Source organism: Oryctolagus cuniculus, chromosome 5 (assembly GCF_964237555.1).
Source record: "Oryctolagus cuniculus chromosome 5, mOryCun1.1, whole genome shotgun sequence".
In the NCBI taxonomy this organism is placed as follows: Eukaryota; Metazoa; Chordata; class Mammalia; order Lagomorpha; family Leporidae; genus Oryctolagus; species Oryctolagus cuniculus.
In genome coordinates this window covers 108,246,025-108,264,334 of record NC_091436.1, presented here as the reverse complement: position 1 = coordinate 108,264,334, position 18,310 = coordinate 108,246,025, and the positions used below count along the sequence as shown (strand labels likewise).

At 34.3% G+C, this 18,310-nt stretch overlaps 1 protein-coding gene across 1 annotated transcript in view; it reads right to left on the bottom strand.

Moving 5' to 3' along the window:
- EYS (eyes shut homolog) overlaps nucleotides 1-18,310 on the bottom strand; it is a 1,404,981-nt gene that overhangs the window by 748,095 nt on the left and 638,576 nt on the right. The window contains exon 16 of the mRNA XM_070074646.1: nucleotides 3,866-4,056. Coding sequence (XP_069930747.1) covers nucleotides 3,866-4,056 — 191 coding nt within the window. The remainder of the gene's footprint in view (nucleotides 1-3,865; nucleotides 4,057-18,310) is intronic.

The following is an 18,310-nucleotide window of genomic DNA, read 5'->3' as shown; positions in this document are numbered from 1 at the left end:
AATTTGCAAGAGATTTTATTTCAAAAAATTTGGCACAACATTCCTCTCAAACCATGTGTAAGTAAGTTCAAGACCACAGCTATTTTTTGAATGCTTCTTAATCTGTGTCTAGGTTACAGCCAAGTTTATTAGTGTGCATACTCAGGTTTATCAGATGGAATACTTTGTACAACGTGGATAATAGTTTAGGGGCTTCTTTTATCTAATATTCTGAAATATTCACTGATAAATAAGATAGTTATTTAAACTGTCAGTGTACTAACTACTGTATATGTCTGTGGGGAGGTCTCCCTAATTTATTTAGATATAGTAGAAAATTATTTGTTGGGCACTACTGAGTCTTATTTCCTGTTATCTCCAGGGTTGTCAAAGTCAAACAGTTATAAAATTTTTTTAGAGAATTCTGTTAACATTACTTGATTTTTCTTTTATCGTAAATAGTTCCTATGTGATACATATAAAAAGAACTACTATTTGAAAAATTATCCCTCCATTATGAATTGAGAGCACATTCCAAATGTCAACAGATTGTTTCCTCATAGAGCAAAAGAAATGCACATATATGAGTTAGATACCATTTATTATTACCTCCATTTCTCAAAGATGGAAACTGAGGTAAAGGGATTTGCCCTCAATCAGGGAAGCACCATGGTTTGTGATCCAGTTTATAGGTAATGACTAGTACATGAGGTGTGATAGTGAAGGTGTCTACTCAATCATTGCTATGAGAAATAGCCAATTACATATTTTTTAAATATGTATTTATTTATTTACTTGAAAGGTAGAGTTACAGAGAGAGAGGGAGGGACAAAAAGAGAGACCTTCCATCTGCTGGTTTACTCCCCAAATTGAGGCAATATGGGATACTGGCATTGCAGGTTGTAGCCTAACCCAGTACATGAGAAAGCTGGCCCCCAATTAAATATTTTTAAGAATCATATTTGACATATTAAACTTTCCTAGGAAGTAAATTTCCCAAAAGATTTATAAACAATTTGGCATTTCTAGAATTTGAATTGCTTTTAAATTATGATCACTGTGAAAGTACAATCATAAATACGTCTTTGTGAAAATTGTAATGTAAATGCATTCCTACTAAGATTATACTTTTAAAATAGATGTGGAAATTGGAGCATAGTCTCACAAATCATAGCAGAACAAGGAAAATCTTAAAGTCATGAAGATAAATAATGCTGAGATTTCCTCTAAATCATTCCAAGGAAGCAATGGTGTGCAATGGAAAGAACAGAAATTTGGATTTACATAACAGAATAAAATTTTGTCATCTGTCATCCTTAAAGGAGTAAGAAAAGCACCTGTAATACTGTGAAGCTCTCAGAAAGCCTTAGTTTGTTTTCAGGATCTTTGAACAATGCAAAAGGAAAACAACAGGTCCTCAGCAAGGATTACTATGTCCCAGAGAGTGTTTCATGCATTTTCCATGCATTTATGTGCTCACTCATTTATGAATTTTTCTTCACAAAATTTATCAATTTACTCATTTAAATCTCACAACAATTTTAATTGCCCTCATTTTACAAGTGAGCACATTTAAGTGTAAAACACATGCAAAATCTCAAAGCCCCTAAATGGCTCAGCTGATTCAGACCCTAACAGTCTAGCTACAGAGTCCATGATCTTAACAATTTTTTTTGAGGTGGAGACTAACAAACAATTGAAACTCAATAAAATATAGTAATTTTTTAATATATATATATATTAGAATTATATATCCATCCTTTGTCACAAAATCTATGTGGAAAAAAATCCCTTTCTATAGCTAATTTATAATCCCTAAATATATTGGCTTAATTCAGTGTGAATTGATTTTTTCCTTTTAAAGTAAAATGAGTAACTGACCATTACTCTTGGTAATCCATTATGTGACAAAATATTCACAACTGCCTCTGACTGGAGGTGTCCACAGTGGTGAGAAGAACTAACAGTCATGGCAGTAGAATTAGCACATGAAACTAACTGTGCTTAGGGGAAGTATTCTCACCATGACTAATGTTAAATAGTATATTTATTTTATAATTTCTTAATCTGACCTCCATATCTTTGCAGTTTTTTAAAGGGTTAATAGGGATTTCAAGTACTAGTTAAGAAAAATGCTGTGAAGAAGGAGTCAACAAACTTTATCCTAAAGGGTCAAATGGAGGTTTGATGATTCATTTATTTTTATTTTTATTTTTTTAAGTTGATGATTCATTTTAATATTTTATTCATTACACAACTCTGCCTTCTTTTTCTAATTTCCCACATGTTTTTCATATTATTTGTAATACACCAAAAGCAACATGCCACATACACAATGTTTTGTTTACTACAGAATCCAAAAAATCTGGCACCATGACTGGTGATATCTTGTACAATGAATGAATAAACAAGTAAATTAGTACATAAAAATAAATTTATACTTATCTACAATATTTTGTTAGCATTTATTTAAGTTATAAAGCATTGTGTTAAATTCTATATATAAATATATATATATGTATAGTTACTTAATAAACCAAAATTAAACTAAGTAGAAACTAGTTCATTTAACTGAAATGTATCTCCCATAGTTTAATTGAAATTCAGATCAACTACTTAAAACACACCATAAAAGACAAGGAAGACAAAATACAACTATTGTGGGTCGGCACCATGGCTCACTAGGCTAATCCTCTGCCTGTGGCACCATCACCTCGGGTTCTAGTCCCAGTGGGGGCGCCGGATTTGGTCCCGGTTGCTCCTCTTCCACTCCAGCTCTCTGCTTGGGCCATGCACCTGCATGGAAGACCAGGAGAAAGCACCTGGCTCCTGGCTTTAGATTGGCACAGCACACCAGCCGTAGAGGCCATTTGGGGGGTGCACCAATGGAAGGAAGACCTTTCTCTCTGTCTCTCTCTCTCTCTCTCACTAACTCTGCCTGTCAAAAAAAAAAAAAAAAAAAAAAAGGAAGCAACTCATGACACCAGGTGTGCTCATTACTCCAGAGTCCTCATTGCTTCTAAAAAAAAAGGTAATACAATTATTGTGTTTCATTTATCAGCTTCTGCTAATTAATGTTATTTTGGTGATGATTAGAATGAGTTCCCTAAAGTAGGTATTTATAACAGGAATATGAAGTGCTTTGTTAGAAAAAATAACGTTGGGAAGTGTGCATGTATTCTATAATCAAAACTTGCTTCCAGATATTCTAAGTTGAATAATCTTGGAATTTTAAAACAATATTGTTATGAAGTCCAACAAATATTATATCAGTGATCTCAAATTTTGTTTCTTAGAATCCCTTTGCACTCTTAAGAGTTGTGAAGATCCTTAAGAGTTTTTGCTTACTGGATTATGTCTATCAATATTTATAATAATAAAAATTTAAAAAGACAATTCAAAGATTCAAAAATAAGCACACACAGCAATAGTGATCAAAGTGATGGCATCATTGCCCGTCATGCAAACTCTAGAAAACTCCATTGTCAGCTTTAAGAATGAGCCACCAAAAAGAAAAATGACATCTTAGTGTAATTATGAAAATAACTTTTCCCTTCAAGTCTTTGTGAAAGTGTTAGAATTTCTTGGGTATCTGGGTTATAAACAAAAGAATAAAAATTATCACTGGTGAATGGGAAAACTCATCAATGTTAAAGTGGAAGAACAGTTAAAAATACTGGGAAAAAGTGAAAAGAAAGTTAATTCTAGCCATATACTGTTTTTATGGATAAATGAGAACAGGAAGAAATTACAAAAGTAGAGTAAGAGTCCACTTGTAAAGATAAAAGACGTTATTAAATTTAAATTTCATTTTAACACTAACCATAAATCAGGGAATCAGAACTTGCTAAAATTTCTTTTACATTAAGTGAATTGAATGTCTTACCTTTAAAGTACCATTTTCAACAAACAGTTGAGTAAAAAATTTATCCACCGAATCTGAGTCTTGCTTGACATAGAGAAGAAGTCCATAAGAGCTTGAAGTCTGAAATTCTAGGGAGATGCTATTTTGTTGATTTAAAAACACATTCTGAAATTTTAGATAGGAATCTCCATAATACCGAATACAACTGAAATCTGTGGAGTCAGAAAGAAAATACAATGTAAGTTGCAATTGAATATTCAATTCTTGTATTTCATATTACTCACATTAACAACATTCTCTGAACCAGCTTATATGTGACTCTTTTCCTAGTATTTCAATCTCAGGCACTTATTTCCTTTAGCCACCATAGTGGTTATGTCATAATGGGTTTGTATTTGAAAGCTTAATAATAGAAGACTCAGTGGAAAGCAAAGGTGTCCAGATGATTAATCTACAACACTGCTTTTATACAGATTTTCAACTAAAACTTAATAAAGGGGACATTTTCTAAAGTTGTCCTTACTCATTGTTTATATGAAGTGCTAGTTCAAAATTATGATTTTCTGTTATTTTAATTTGATTGTGGTGGCTTACACAAGGATGATAGCAACTACTGAGAAGAGGAATTGTTACCCCTTTGTATTAACTCTATATTACCTGAGCCAATTAACAGATCCCTTTCATTCTTGCCTTTGAATGAAATTATAATTAGCCATAATATTTCAAATAAAATTCGAAGACATTTTGAGCCAAATTGTCTGCAAAATTATTTTCTTAAATTTATAGATATATGATTAATAAAACCTAGTTTATTTTTAATAAGCTGTTAATTATTTTATTTATCTATTTATTTTCATTTTATTTGAAAGGCAGGAAGACACAAAGAGGAAGACAGAGAAACTTCTTCCACCTGCATATTCACTCACAAATGCCTACAATAGCTACAGCTGGGCCAGGTCAAACCCAGGAGGTTGGAACTTCATCTGAATATCCCATGTGGGTGGCATGGAAACAAGTACCTGTTACTTCCCAAGGTACACAGTTACAGGAAGCTGGATTGAATCAGAGTAGCAGAGACGGCATTCCAGGCACTCTGATACTGGATGTGGGGTTCTCAAGTTGAAAATAAAAGTTATGCCAAAGCATTCACCCCAACTTTATGTATTATTGAAAGTGATGTTTTGCTTGAAAAACACTCAATTGATTTTTGTTGGTTGATGATGTGCCTCAAACAATGGATATGGAGCCTTCTTTCACTTCATTCTATTGCTCCTTCTGTACCCCACATGTGTGCACACAAACTTCTCTCTCCTTTGAAACTTCAAAAATATTTATTCTCCCATAATTAGGAGATGTTATTTATAAAGTCATTGTAGCCAGATTGAATACATGTTTCTTTTCCTTTTCATTTTCTGATGAACAAAAGAAAATTCTGAAGCCTGTGAGTAACTAGAGTGTCTGTTCAAACAGACAAATAATGTTTGCTTGTGAATTCCTGCAAGTGGCCCTGAGAAACCCAGCAGCTCCTGGAAAGTAGCCTAGTGAGCACTGGGCACTGGGAAGCATGACCAGAGGTGTAAATTAATTGTAAAAGAGAAGCATGGGCTCCAGGCTGAGTGGGCTTCATCCTGATTAATAAAACACTGGAATCTGAAAGCAATACTTGCCTCTTTCAGATCTCAGCTGAAATAATGTTTTGTAGCAACTTACTTGAGTGGAATATACTACTGTGTCCTCCTCATGATAAAGTCAAGTAGTCAAACAACATTCCCAAGGAACAGAGCTGGTGTCCGAGATGCCCTGTTATCAGACGGGCAACTGGCTTTAGCGCCCGGATCAGCATCCCAACCTCTGTGGCCCCCTTGAAAGCTCCAAACCAGCGTCACTAAGCAGGATGCTATTCCATTAGACTCAAAAGTCTGCTATTGTCTTCATCTACTAATATATTAAATTTCTCCTTTTGTTTACTCTCAAACGTGTCCTCCCTATTTTCATTCAGCACCCAGGACAGGGACAGAGCTTTCCATAACACCATGTTAGTTTTAGTTTGCTATCCATCATAGGATGGTATTCTTTTAAGAATCTGAGTTTATAACAAAGTTTGTAACCTATGTGGAGTATCTTTCTTATTTGAAAATTTCAGAGAAACTTTAGAAACACTTCTGCTAAATTTTCAATTCTGTGAACTTTAAAGAAATAATTAGTTAAGCCTCAAATATTGTTTTTCCTTTAACTAAAAAATAAGAAGGTTCAGAATACTATCAGAAAACACGTATGCTTTATGGACTTAAAAAGCAAGCATGTACATGTGTTTAAATCAAGGAATTCATTAATGAAGTATAGCTCAAATATTGAAAAAATGAAACTTTAAATTTTGACTTTTTTTTAGTTATGTGATCTAGATTTTTTTTCTGTGTACAATTTCACTGGTGATATTAAAGGCATAGGAGTATGCAATGTCACACATTAAGTATTTTTTAAAGTTTTTAGACTTCTATTTGAAAGACTTGAATATAGAAAAATATAAATTTGATTTAAAGTTCAAATTTTTGAAAGAACATAAAACATTTTGAAGGCTGTTACAATATGAATATGCCCAATATTGGTGAAGTTAAAAATAAATTGTAACATGCTTTTAAAGTCATTAGAAATAAATATATTTTCCAAAAGATAATTTAGAATCTAATTTCATTAAGAAGTGTATTTTTACAGATGAATTTTTAAGAAAAGAAATGTTTTTTTCATCATTTGACTAGTCCTCTATATAAAAATCTCATACATTCACTTATTCATAAGCTTCATGAAAACATTTAATTATTTTATTCCAAGTAACTAGCACAATATCTGATTTTGTTAAGCATGTGATATGCTTGTTATCCTCTATTGCATATATATATGATTTCTTCGTTTAAATAGGCTTGCAAAACTATATTCTACTATGTTTGGGTTAAAAAAATCTCAGAAAGTAATTTTGCATTGTGTAGTCAATCATATGTGAGGCGTAACCAATCATATTTGTGGTGTTTCTTATTCAAAAACGTCAATACAGATTTTATGACTCTCAGCAAAAATTCTAATCAGGTGAAAATAACGGTGGTAAGAGCACAGAATAGTTTTGTAACGAAAATTTAAGCGTAAGCCTAATAATGATGGCTAAGATAAAATAACAATTTTATATATTTTTCTTATGTAGGATAACTATTAATTTTATGCCTTTCTTTCTATCTTCCAAAACAGAATAATTTTCATTTGAATTGTTTCTCATATTATTATCCTTTTAATACTTATTGATTAATTTATTTGAAAGGCAGTGAGAGAGACAGGGAGAGAGAGAGAGAGAGAGAGATTTATCTTCCGTGCAACTATTCATGACTCAAATGACTCCAACAGGTAGGGCTTGGCCAGGATGAAGCCAGGAGCCAGCAACTGCATGTGGCTCTCCCACGTGGGCGGCAGGAACTCAAGTACTTACGCTATCATCTGCTGCTTCCTAGCTCATTAGCAAGTAGCTGGATTAGATGTGGATTATTCAGGATTTATCCTGCACTCCCATATGAGATCAGGGAGTCCCAAGAAAATATTAATGTGCTGAGCCACAGTGCCAGCTTGTGCCTTCATATTATGATTATACCTCCAAATTAATTTGTATGCCTTCAGTACTAATAACCAGAAATCTGATCCAAAAAGGGACCCAAAATAAAGAAATGCAATTGCTTAACTAAAAGGAAGTAAGGGAGTAGGATGGGCTTTCTGATAGATGCATGTTTATGCAAGAAGCTCAACAAGCTTCTCATAAACACCTAGATCCTCTTTGTCTCTGTACTTTCTTGTTCAAAGGGTGAGTTTCAATCTGATACTTGCTGTTCTTCAGTATTTTAGCCAATGGGGTTTAAATGAACTACTTTTTCATTTGTGAATAGCTACTAAGTTTCTTACGTTTGGGACATAAGACTAAGGAAGAACTTTCCAAATGTAGTGTGAACCTTTCTTGGAAGTGAGCTGATTAGAATTGAGTCACTAATGAAATCCTCCATCAGAGATGATGCTAGGTTCTGATCCCAGTGAGACCCACTGGGATGGGTCATAGTGGGAAAAGTTGGTATCCTGTTGGGAAGAATACTTCAAAGTATAATTCCAGCATTTGATCAGTTTCATGATTTATTTCATTGGCTACCATCTGACTGTATGATTAAATGTTCATTGTATGTCCAAGCTAGAGACCATAACTTTTATCTCCAACTTCCTGCCTCTGCTTCTCCTTCTGAGAGGCAGTTCTCTCAGCAGCTCATATTGAGTTAAGGAATGGCTTAGACACTGAGAAATTTATTTGAAACTTGATTGTTGCTAGCTGAGTAGTTCAAAACTAGTTTGATGTGTAAAATTTCCATTGCATTGTAACGCAGAGCATGAGATAAAAAAAAATTAGAAGAACCAGCAATAAGTGACTCTACTTCCTCTAGCACACAAACTAGATTTAAATAGAAAAGTGATAATATATTTTAGAAGAAATGAAAAAAATAATGATTCTGAGATGTATATTCATGTAGGTATATATATATATGACAGCATGAAAACAAATGGGCATATTTAGATCTCTGATAAGTTAAGTTATGAACATTCACTTCATCATTGTATTTTCTTCTCAACAAAGTAAATATATTAGGAAAAACAACAAAGGAAACCTACCTTAAGCCAGTATTTTTTGGTTTCTCGGGTTAGAAGATCCTGAAATTCAAATAGCTTTAAGGAATGGAGTCCTATAAAATAGTTACTGTCCTATATTTGAAATTGAATATGAATGGGGTTGGTGCTGTGGCACAGTGGATTTAAGCCCTGGCCTGAAGTGCCAACATCTCATATGGGCATTGGTTATAGTCCTGGCTGCTCCTCTTCTGATCCTGCTCTCTGTTATGGCCTGGGATAGCAGTAGAAGATGGCCCAAGTCCTTGGGCCCCTGCACCCATGTGGGAGACCCAGAGGAAGCTTTTGGCTCCTGGCTTCAGATTGGCGCAGCTCCGGCCATTGTGGCCATGTGGGGAGTAAACCAGCGGATGGAAGACCTGTCTCTCTGTCTCTACCTCTCTCTGTAACTCAAATAAATGAAATAAATCTTAAAACAAGAAAGAAATTGAACATGAAAACTGAAATATTTTGAGAGAATAATTGAATTCCAGGATTTCTTACAAGATTGACAGTTTGATAATGACTCTATAATGGCACTGAAGTTTAAGAATGTAAATGTCTTAACCCATTCCATATCAAGTTATTGTTAGTATCAGTGTAACCCATGAATTGTCATTAGAATATTGCACTGTGTGTTGCTCTCTGCACCATGTATAACTACTTATATGTTAAGAAACACTTTGCAATCAAAATTTAAAAATGGTCCTAATTTTATGTTCCCTGAATGTAATGTCTAGGAAATAACAGTGAAAATTTATGAAGTTGGGGTTAGTGTATTCATACACATGTACATTGGTTGTTAAATGAAGTATGAATTTGAGAAAAAAATTCCATAAAATGTAATTCATAGAGAAAGGCTTATTAACTTTATATAAAGTTTATATAAAGAAACATGTATCACATCCTGACTCTTGAGTTTCTATCAGTAAGAAGATGCAGCAACAAGTTTCAACAGTATTTTTAAAAGTTCATGGAATAATCAAATGAAAAGATACATTTATTTTGGGATAATTCTTTGAAATATATGCATAGCTTTTCATAATATGCCTTTTTCACAAGTTTCCAAATATCTCTCATATGCATCATAAATTTACCTTTTGGTTCCAGTTCCATGAACTTTTTGAAGTCCACTCATACTAGCTAAAGATACTCTCTGTGACTTTATTTCTTAATTGTGCTATTTCTAGAAAGTGGTGTTTGGATTGTGTTACTGAAATTACTCCCCAGGGGCTGGCACTATGGCATAGCAGCTAAAGCCTCCACCTGCAGTGCCAGCATCACATATGGGTGGTCCTAGCTCCTCCACTTCTGATCAAGCTCTCTGCTGTGGCCTGGGAAAGCAATGGAAGATGAGCAAGTGCTTGGGCCCCTGCACCTACATGGAGACTCTGAAGAAGCTCCAGTATCCTGAATTTGGATCTGCGCAGTTCTGGCTATTACAGCCATTTAGGGAGTGAACCAGTAGGTGGAAGACCTCTCTCTCTCTCTCTCCCTCTCTCTCTCTCTCTCTCTCTCTCTCTCTCTTTCTCTGTCTCTCTGCCTCTGCCTCTCTGTGACTCTGCCTTTCAAATAAATAATTAAATCTTTTAAATAAAACCCCATGTTTAATACTTTATATTTTCATATTCTATATATATTTTTTTCTTAAGATTTACTTATTTTACTTGAAAGGCAGTGAGAGAGAGAGAGAGAGAGATCTTCCATCCCCTGGTTTACTCCCCAAATTGCTGCAAAGGCCAGAGCTGTGCCAATCCAAAGCTAGGAGCCTGGAACTTCTTCTGGGTGTCCCATGCAGGTGCAGGGGCCCAAACACTTGGACCATCTTCTACTACTTTCCAAGGCCATACCAGAGAGCTAGATTGGAAGTGGAGCAGCCTGGACTCGAACCGGCACTTACATGGGATCGGCACTGCAGGTGGCTGCTTTACTGGCTATACCACAGTGCTGGCCCCAATTTGTTTTTGATTCATTTTACAGTCCTATACACAATCTATATTAATTAATCTCAATTATCTTAATATTGAATAATAAAGCAGAAGGTATGAAAGTTGTTATTTACCCCTATTTTTTATGTGCTAGGTTTGTTACATGCTGAATACATGCTTCTTGAAATGCTGCTATTTTTCCTGGTGATTTAGAGACATATGCTCTATGAAAAAATTTTTTACGAAGTAAGCATATTTCAAAACAAGTCATGAAGCTTTTTTCTTTCATTGATTCCTCAAATTGATTGGTTCATGAATTGTAAGTCAATTGTTAAATTTAGAGCATGTATTAACCATAGAATGCAAAATACTTTAGAAAATAATCAACAATACTGAAATTATAAACTAGACCACATCATTTGAGATTTTCAGAGCCAACCCAGTTTAGCCATTGGAAATGTATAAAGTGAATGTAAGATAAAAAGGTAGATTTAAAGAAAATAGATGATTGTGTGCAAAGTTCAGGGAGAACTAATCAAGTAGTTGAATATATTTTTTCTGAAAGCAATCAACAACCTTTTTGAAAACAAACACAACATCTTTGATCATAGTATTTTTCTTTTCACCAGCAAATGGCAATAGATTATGCAGGAAAATTTTTAATGGAAAGCAATAAGGACAGGAAGTAACTCTTTACAACATAAAAATCAAATTATGCTTTTCTCCTGCTTAAAAAAACTATATTTCCAATTTTCTATGACAGAATTATTTAGTATGTTCACTCCACATAGACTCTTTTCAATGTTCCCCTTCACCTTTGTCTTTTAATGTAGAGTACCAATTATTTTAGGGTAACATACAGAGTAGTCATTCTTCTTTTATTAATCCGCATTACCAATTCTGACATGCAGCGCTCTTCAATGTGCATGAATCTGTTTCTGGGATTATTATCCTATTCCGTTGGACAGATTGTCATCCCCAAGCCAATCAAACACTGAATTAATTAGCATTATGACAAATCCTTATGTTGGATAGTGCAATTCCTGCATGGTGTTCGCCCTTCCTAGGATTTTATTACTGATGTTTTGCTCTATGCTATTTTATATGAATATTGGAGCTAGTTACACATGCAATCATCCTATTATATTGCATAAAACTTACTAGAAATAGACTTGAAATCCAGTCATTTTACTAAAAAATAAGCAATTAATACCGTTCTGATAATTTATCTTCCTGAATGAGTGCACACACCTCATATATGTTTCCATTTTACTAGGACTTTTTAAAAAATTTTACTATAGTTCTACAATTAAGATAATATGTCAATTTTCTTAGGTTAAATTCTAGAAAACTTAGGAATTTATATCATTTTAAATACTTTTTATGATAGTATATTTAATTCATGGTCATATAGAAATGCAAGTGATGGGTGTATAATGAGAAATCATGTTGAATACTCCTACTTTTTATAATTCTGTATCATCTGTGAGTAATAAGCTGTTCTCTTTGTTTACTTCCAATACTTAAAATATCTAATTCCCTTGCCATGGACTATAAGAAAAAAAAGTGACTTGAAATGATAATGATTTCAGGCCGGCACCACGGCCCACTTGGCTAATCCTCTGCCTGCGGCGTTGGCACCCGGGGTTCTAGTCCCAATTGGCGTGCCGGATTCTATCCCAGTTGCTCCTCTTCCAGTCTAGCTCTTTGCTGTGGCCTGGCAGTGCAGTAGAGGATGGCCCAAGTCCTTGGGCCCTGCACCTGCGTGGGAGACCAGGACAAAGCACCTGGCTCCTGGCTTCAGTTTGGCACAGCGCACTGGCCACAGCACGCAGGCCGTAGCGGCCATTTGGGGGGTGAACCAATGGAAAAAGGAAGAACTTCTCTCTGTCTCTCTCTCTCTCTCTCTCTCACTGTGTAACTCTGCCTGTCCAAAAAAAAAAAAAAAAAAAAAAAGATAATGATTTCCTTTTTGCAATGTAGGCTTTTCAATTTTTTTAAACTTTGAATAAAATATTTTGCCCTTCTTTTATAAGAAAATAAACTTTTTCAATTCTTAATTTGCTATAGAATTTTAGCAGAACTTGGCCAGCGCCACGGCTCAATAGGTTAATCCTCCGCTTTGCGGCGCCAGCACACTAGGTTCTAGTCCCGGTCGGAGCACCGGATTCTGTCCCTGTTGCCCCTCTTCCAGGCCAGCTCTCTGCTGTGGCCAGGGAGTGCAGTGGAGGATGGCCCAAGTGCTTGGGCCCTGAACCTGCATGGGAGACCAGGAAAAGCACCTGGCTCCTGGCTTCAGATCAGCACGGTGCGCTGGCTGCAGTTTCCTGGCTGCAGCGGCCATTGTGGGGTGAACCAATGGCAAAGGAAGACCTTTCTCTCTGTCTCTCTCTCTCTCACTGTCCACTCTGCCTGTCAAAAAATTAAAAAAAAATTTTAAAAATTAAAAAAAAAGAAATTTAGCAGAACTTAGTACTGATTTTGTATTTTTCCATTCTTTTATCCCAGGAATAAATCCAATATGTTTATGACTTATACATGTATAGATTTAGTTTGCAATAATTTACATTTAGGTATTTGCATCTATGCTGAAGATTGACTTTAGTTTTATTTTTCCATGGTAGACTCTGATTTTCACACTAAAGTTTGACTTAGCTTTATTAAGTTATCAACATGCACCTCCTTTTCTAATTTCTGAAGAGTTTTTGTTGATTCATCACTTAAATTCTGTATCAAACTATAAAACTGTGAATTACACAAGATCCCAATATAACTACAAAAATTTTCCGTTTAACATAAGGGATTAGGAATCAGCATGTTATGGTAATATAAAATGTACTGACTTACAAATTCCTTATTTTTGGTATTAATCTGATCAGTTACTATATGTGACCTTTGAGAAGTCACTTCACTTCTACTCTTCCCTATCTTTACCAAGAAAATTAAAATAATATTTACTGTGATCTTGTAACAAAACAGGTCTACTTAAAATAATATTTTTGGGTTTATTTACACCATCACTTATACTTCCAGGAGCTTAGGTAAATATCTTAAACTCCTTCAACCTTTCAGGCTTTTCATCAATATAGTGGCAAAAATGAGGTTGTTTTATTACAATATATATGAGAGTACTAGCTAACATAATTTATTCCAGTTTGTATATGGTGAGCAAAACCTTCTCTGGAAATAGAAAGCTTTGGCAACCAAAACTAATTTTAAAAATGCATTTTCCAAGTATAGACAATAAAATTTTCTGAAGTATATATCTATTTTTTAAAAAGATTATTTATTTGGAAAGCAGCATGCCCGAGAAAATGAGAGAGACAGAGAGTGAGAAAGACCTTCCAAACACTAATTCACCCCTCAACTGACCACAACAGCCACGGCTGAGTCGGGCTGACTCCAGGAGGGCAGAACTCCATCCGGGTCTCTTACGTGGGTGACAAGATCCCAACTACTTGAGTCCTCCTCTGCTCCCTTCCTAGGCATGTTAGCAGGAAGCTGGATGGATAGAACCAGGCACTCATAGGGGATGCAGTGTTCCAAGTTGCAGCTCCACCCACTGCACCACAAGGCTTTTCTCCTAAAGTACCTATTTATGAATGTCTTAAGCTCATCCCACTGCACATTAAACAGACCTGGGTAGAACCCTAAAGATTCCCCTGAGGTGCATAAAAGGCCCTCATTTTTCATTACAAGAGCATTTTATACTCTTACCTGTTTTATTAGTACACTGTTTTATAATGCCTATTAATGTGTATTATTATGTCCTTTACTCTGCATAGCACTTTGACATGCATCAATTGATTTAACTCTCAGCTCAATCTCCAAAGTGTATAAGGTCAATGTCCTTATAATCACTACATTTTCATGCTAAGGAACTAAGTTCTTTGGAAAGTAAGTTGATTAAAATTATAAAGCTTAAAAAGTGCTTCTTTTATCAAGATGCATTTTAATACCAATTATATCCATGTGAACAGGCTGCTTACTGGTTATGTTAAACTTCATCTGTGCAATTTACTCATTTGTAAAAGGTTCATTATGGATCCTCACACTGAATTCCAGATTGAGATGGTGAAATATGACTAATATCAGAGAATGTACAAACAATGCCTCATTTATGAATGAAATACAGAATGTTTTGTGTTAGTTTTTGAGTATTGCTTTTTCACAGATCGATATATAATTATTAAACCTTTATCAAGTTTTATTATATTTAATTACTAAAGGTAACCTGAAATTTAGTTATAATTAATTTCTATGATGATTGTATGATTCTCCCTAATGTGTGAAGCAACCTCATTCCTTCGTTAAACCTTTCTCCTCCTTGGCCAAGATTTTTACACAGAAAGTAAAGCTAGTGACACAGGAGAATTTTCTGTTGCTGCAGAGCTGTAGTAGTTTCCTGAATGACTTCCATTTACATCTAGGAAAGATCTACTGTTCCAGCCTGAAAAGTCCTTCTGTTTTTTTTTTTTTTTTTTTTTATAAATGTGACATATTCCATTTTGTATTTAGAAGATTAGTGATGCAAATGTAAAATAATTATTCTGAAATGAGCGACTTTATGTATCCTATCAATGTATATTTTCATAATAGGTTTTATGGAACAAAAACAAAGATAAAACTAAGCGGACCTGATACATTACATATTTACCAGAAGCCAACAGATTTAGACTTCAGTGGCTGCTCAGAATAGAGCTGTAAATAAAGCAGCAATTTAACAAGATCTAAGTTTATTGCAAGTATCTGCTGTTTATTTCATTTCTGGTAAAACATACAAATATTACTACTAGTATTAACATCTAATGTAACATAACCAAGTAATGTCTCAATAACCTATAATGAAAAATTCTGAAACTTCCTTCTCAATTTTCCAGATGTGACTTTTTTCAGCAATGTTTCAATAATGAAATCTTTTCCCTATTCTTAAAAAAGTGAATAGTTAGTTCTTTATTCCTATATGATAAGAATAATGTAGGAAACATACATACTTCATATTCTTTTCAAATATACTTTATTACACAATGCATGTCACATCAATTGTACCTATGATAAAATTGCCCCTCTCTAGTTGTCTTGGCAATTATTAGTTTTAATTCTTATTTTCAATGCTCAGACTTTCTGATAAGTGAGAGAAGAAGCGTTGTTAAAAGTGATTTTCCATATCTCACCTATTACTAGCAATCAGTTCTTAATTAAATGTAATTTACAATTCCTCACCTGATCTTTCAGAATTGTTAGAGTTTCAAGAGTTATTTTTGCTATTAACCCACAGAGGGCCACAGAGAAGAGTGCAAAGAAACACAGACTTACACTGGCCACCAACCTTTTAATATACCTTTAATGGATCTGAATGTCCACCATTAAAACAATTTAAGGCATATATCAACTGAGTATGCCATGCATCCTAACTGATTTGCATTATGTGGCTTTTTTCAAGTCACTTATACTCCTTTTGGATCATATGGTTATAAATTATGGAGAAAGGAAATAAGGGAGATGTATTATTCATTTTGTAAGTTTAGGAGGGAAAGTGTACAGACCAATAAAGTGATATTCCCACCATCAAGGTGAACAGTCAGAAGGCCAGATTAGGAAGGAGTGTTGGCTGATACATGGTGACAACTGTGGTGATGGTATGAGTCACAGGTTGGAATATGAGCATATTCAACATAGACTTTCCTTTATGCATGTTTTGAAAATATTATTTTATGTTCTGATGACTATTTAAATTCTAATGCTCTAACAGAAACACATGTCTGTTATGTAAGATAACATGATTAAGAATGATAATTCTAAAAGGAATATAGGATCTGGACTTAGAGGATCTTGTTTGGGAAGTGATTACTTCATACTTGTGTAAATTTAGGAAACAATATGATACTATGTGAAAACTGTCATATCTGTCACATTTTCAATATGACAACCTTTGGCAAATTTCAGGTTTTTTTTTTTCAGGCCATACATTATAAAACTTGACTTTCTTTCAACTGGCAAAATGATGGGGAACTCATACAGCAGAATAAAGGGCCAAACTGTCTTTTCCTTTATTAAACAATGCAATAAATTTCCATTCCAGAAACTTACATATATTTGTTGTTACTTATCTATATTTTACTTTTAAATGAATACTCATATAATCAAATATTTTAAAAGTAACACTTTATGTAAAACCATTAGTCTTTATAATGTAATTATTAGAAAATCTCAAAAACAATAATAAGTACTTTATATTTTCATTGCCCTAGTTATTAAAAAGCTTCCGATTCAAAATTTTGTTTGTATACTGTCACTAAAAATACATCACTTTAATTCCAATGTTGCTTAAGATAGAGATGTATTAATTTAACTTAGTTTGAATGACATAATACACAGAGAAAAATACAATAAAATGAGAAATAAAGACATGCATTTAATTGGGAAAATATCTTGTAAAGATTCGAAGCTTCTTGTCATCTGGCTGTCCTTGTGTATCTCAGTGGGCTCACTGGGCTATGCAGGATACTCTGACATATTAAGGTTAAAAATTAGTCTGACTTCATTCAAGGACTGTTGGATATGTCAGCACATAGTTTGGTGAAAAATGTACCAACTCGAAGACATCTAACTAGTGGGATTCTTACTCCATTTTCACTTACACTTACAGTTATCTAGTGTTCTCACTCCCTGAGGCTCTTGTGGATTCTGTGCTATAAATCATCATGCTTCTCTGCTTTTCCTAGTGCCAATTTTAGTTTCCAGGTTCTCAGTTCTCCTGGCTGTTATGACTTGTCAATTTGCTTTTCATTCCCCAAATTTCACGTCTGTTTTCTCCTCTACCATTATACTTGCCCTAATGGATTTTCACCTTTGAAAATATTTTATGTTTTTGTGAGATTTTAGGAGGAATCACAGATAAAACTATCTAATTCATCATGTTTAAGTGAGAGGCTAATTTTGGCTCATCTGTGTCTTTCAGTTACAAAGGTAGTCAGAATTCTTCTCTGCACTACTTTTGCACTTCTTGCTTTTAAATACAGTTAATTCTCAGTGTTAGTCTGAAAGGTGCACCTAAAACAGATTGACTCTGACTTCCCCATCAGGGTTACATTACAATTCAGGCCTTTGGTATGTTGAAGTTATATGTTTTTCATTGGATTCTAGGCGTTTGGAGGATGCCTTCATTTTTGGGCAGAATTCGACACCCTGACACAATTATTACTTCCCATTTGCAGCTAAAATATTAGCTAAACTGTTCCTGCTTATAGGGTGGACATTATTTTCTAGAACTTGTTTCTTTTCTATAAAAGCTTTCAATCCTGGGCTTTATATAATATAAAACCAATGGGAGATCTTGAATATATGTGAAAATTTAAGGTTTTCATTTATTGAATGTTATGGGAAGATTAATATTATGAAACTACACGCATAATTTCACACAAAATAGAAAGTAGAAATATATTACTTCACTGTATAAACAGTGTCACTGTATATGTAGCTAAAATGAGATTGGAGATTTCCCAGAGTGTTTAGATATTTGCTAATACTAACAAGAAAGTGTCACAACTGAATTATCAAATTCCAATTCTTTGAATTATTCTGGGAGAATGTAAGGATAGATATGCCTAAGGTCATCTACATTGAAAAAATTCAGATTTATTGGCTAAAATATTTTAATGAACATGTTAATGCTTTGTTCAGCTGAAAAGGGATCTTGAGAAGCCAAACTTAATGTGAAAGTTGGAGCCCATTGAAATGTAAGTGCAGCATTTTGTCATAGTTGGTAAAATTTCCAACATTCCATATAGGCACCCCTTCCTGACCTGGTTGCCCCACTTCTGATCCAGGTTACTGTAAATGGCATGGAAAAAGAAGC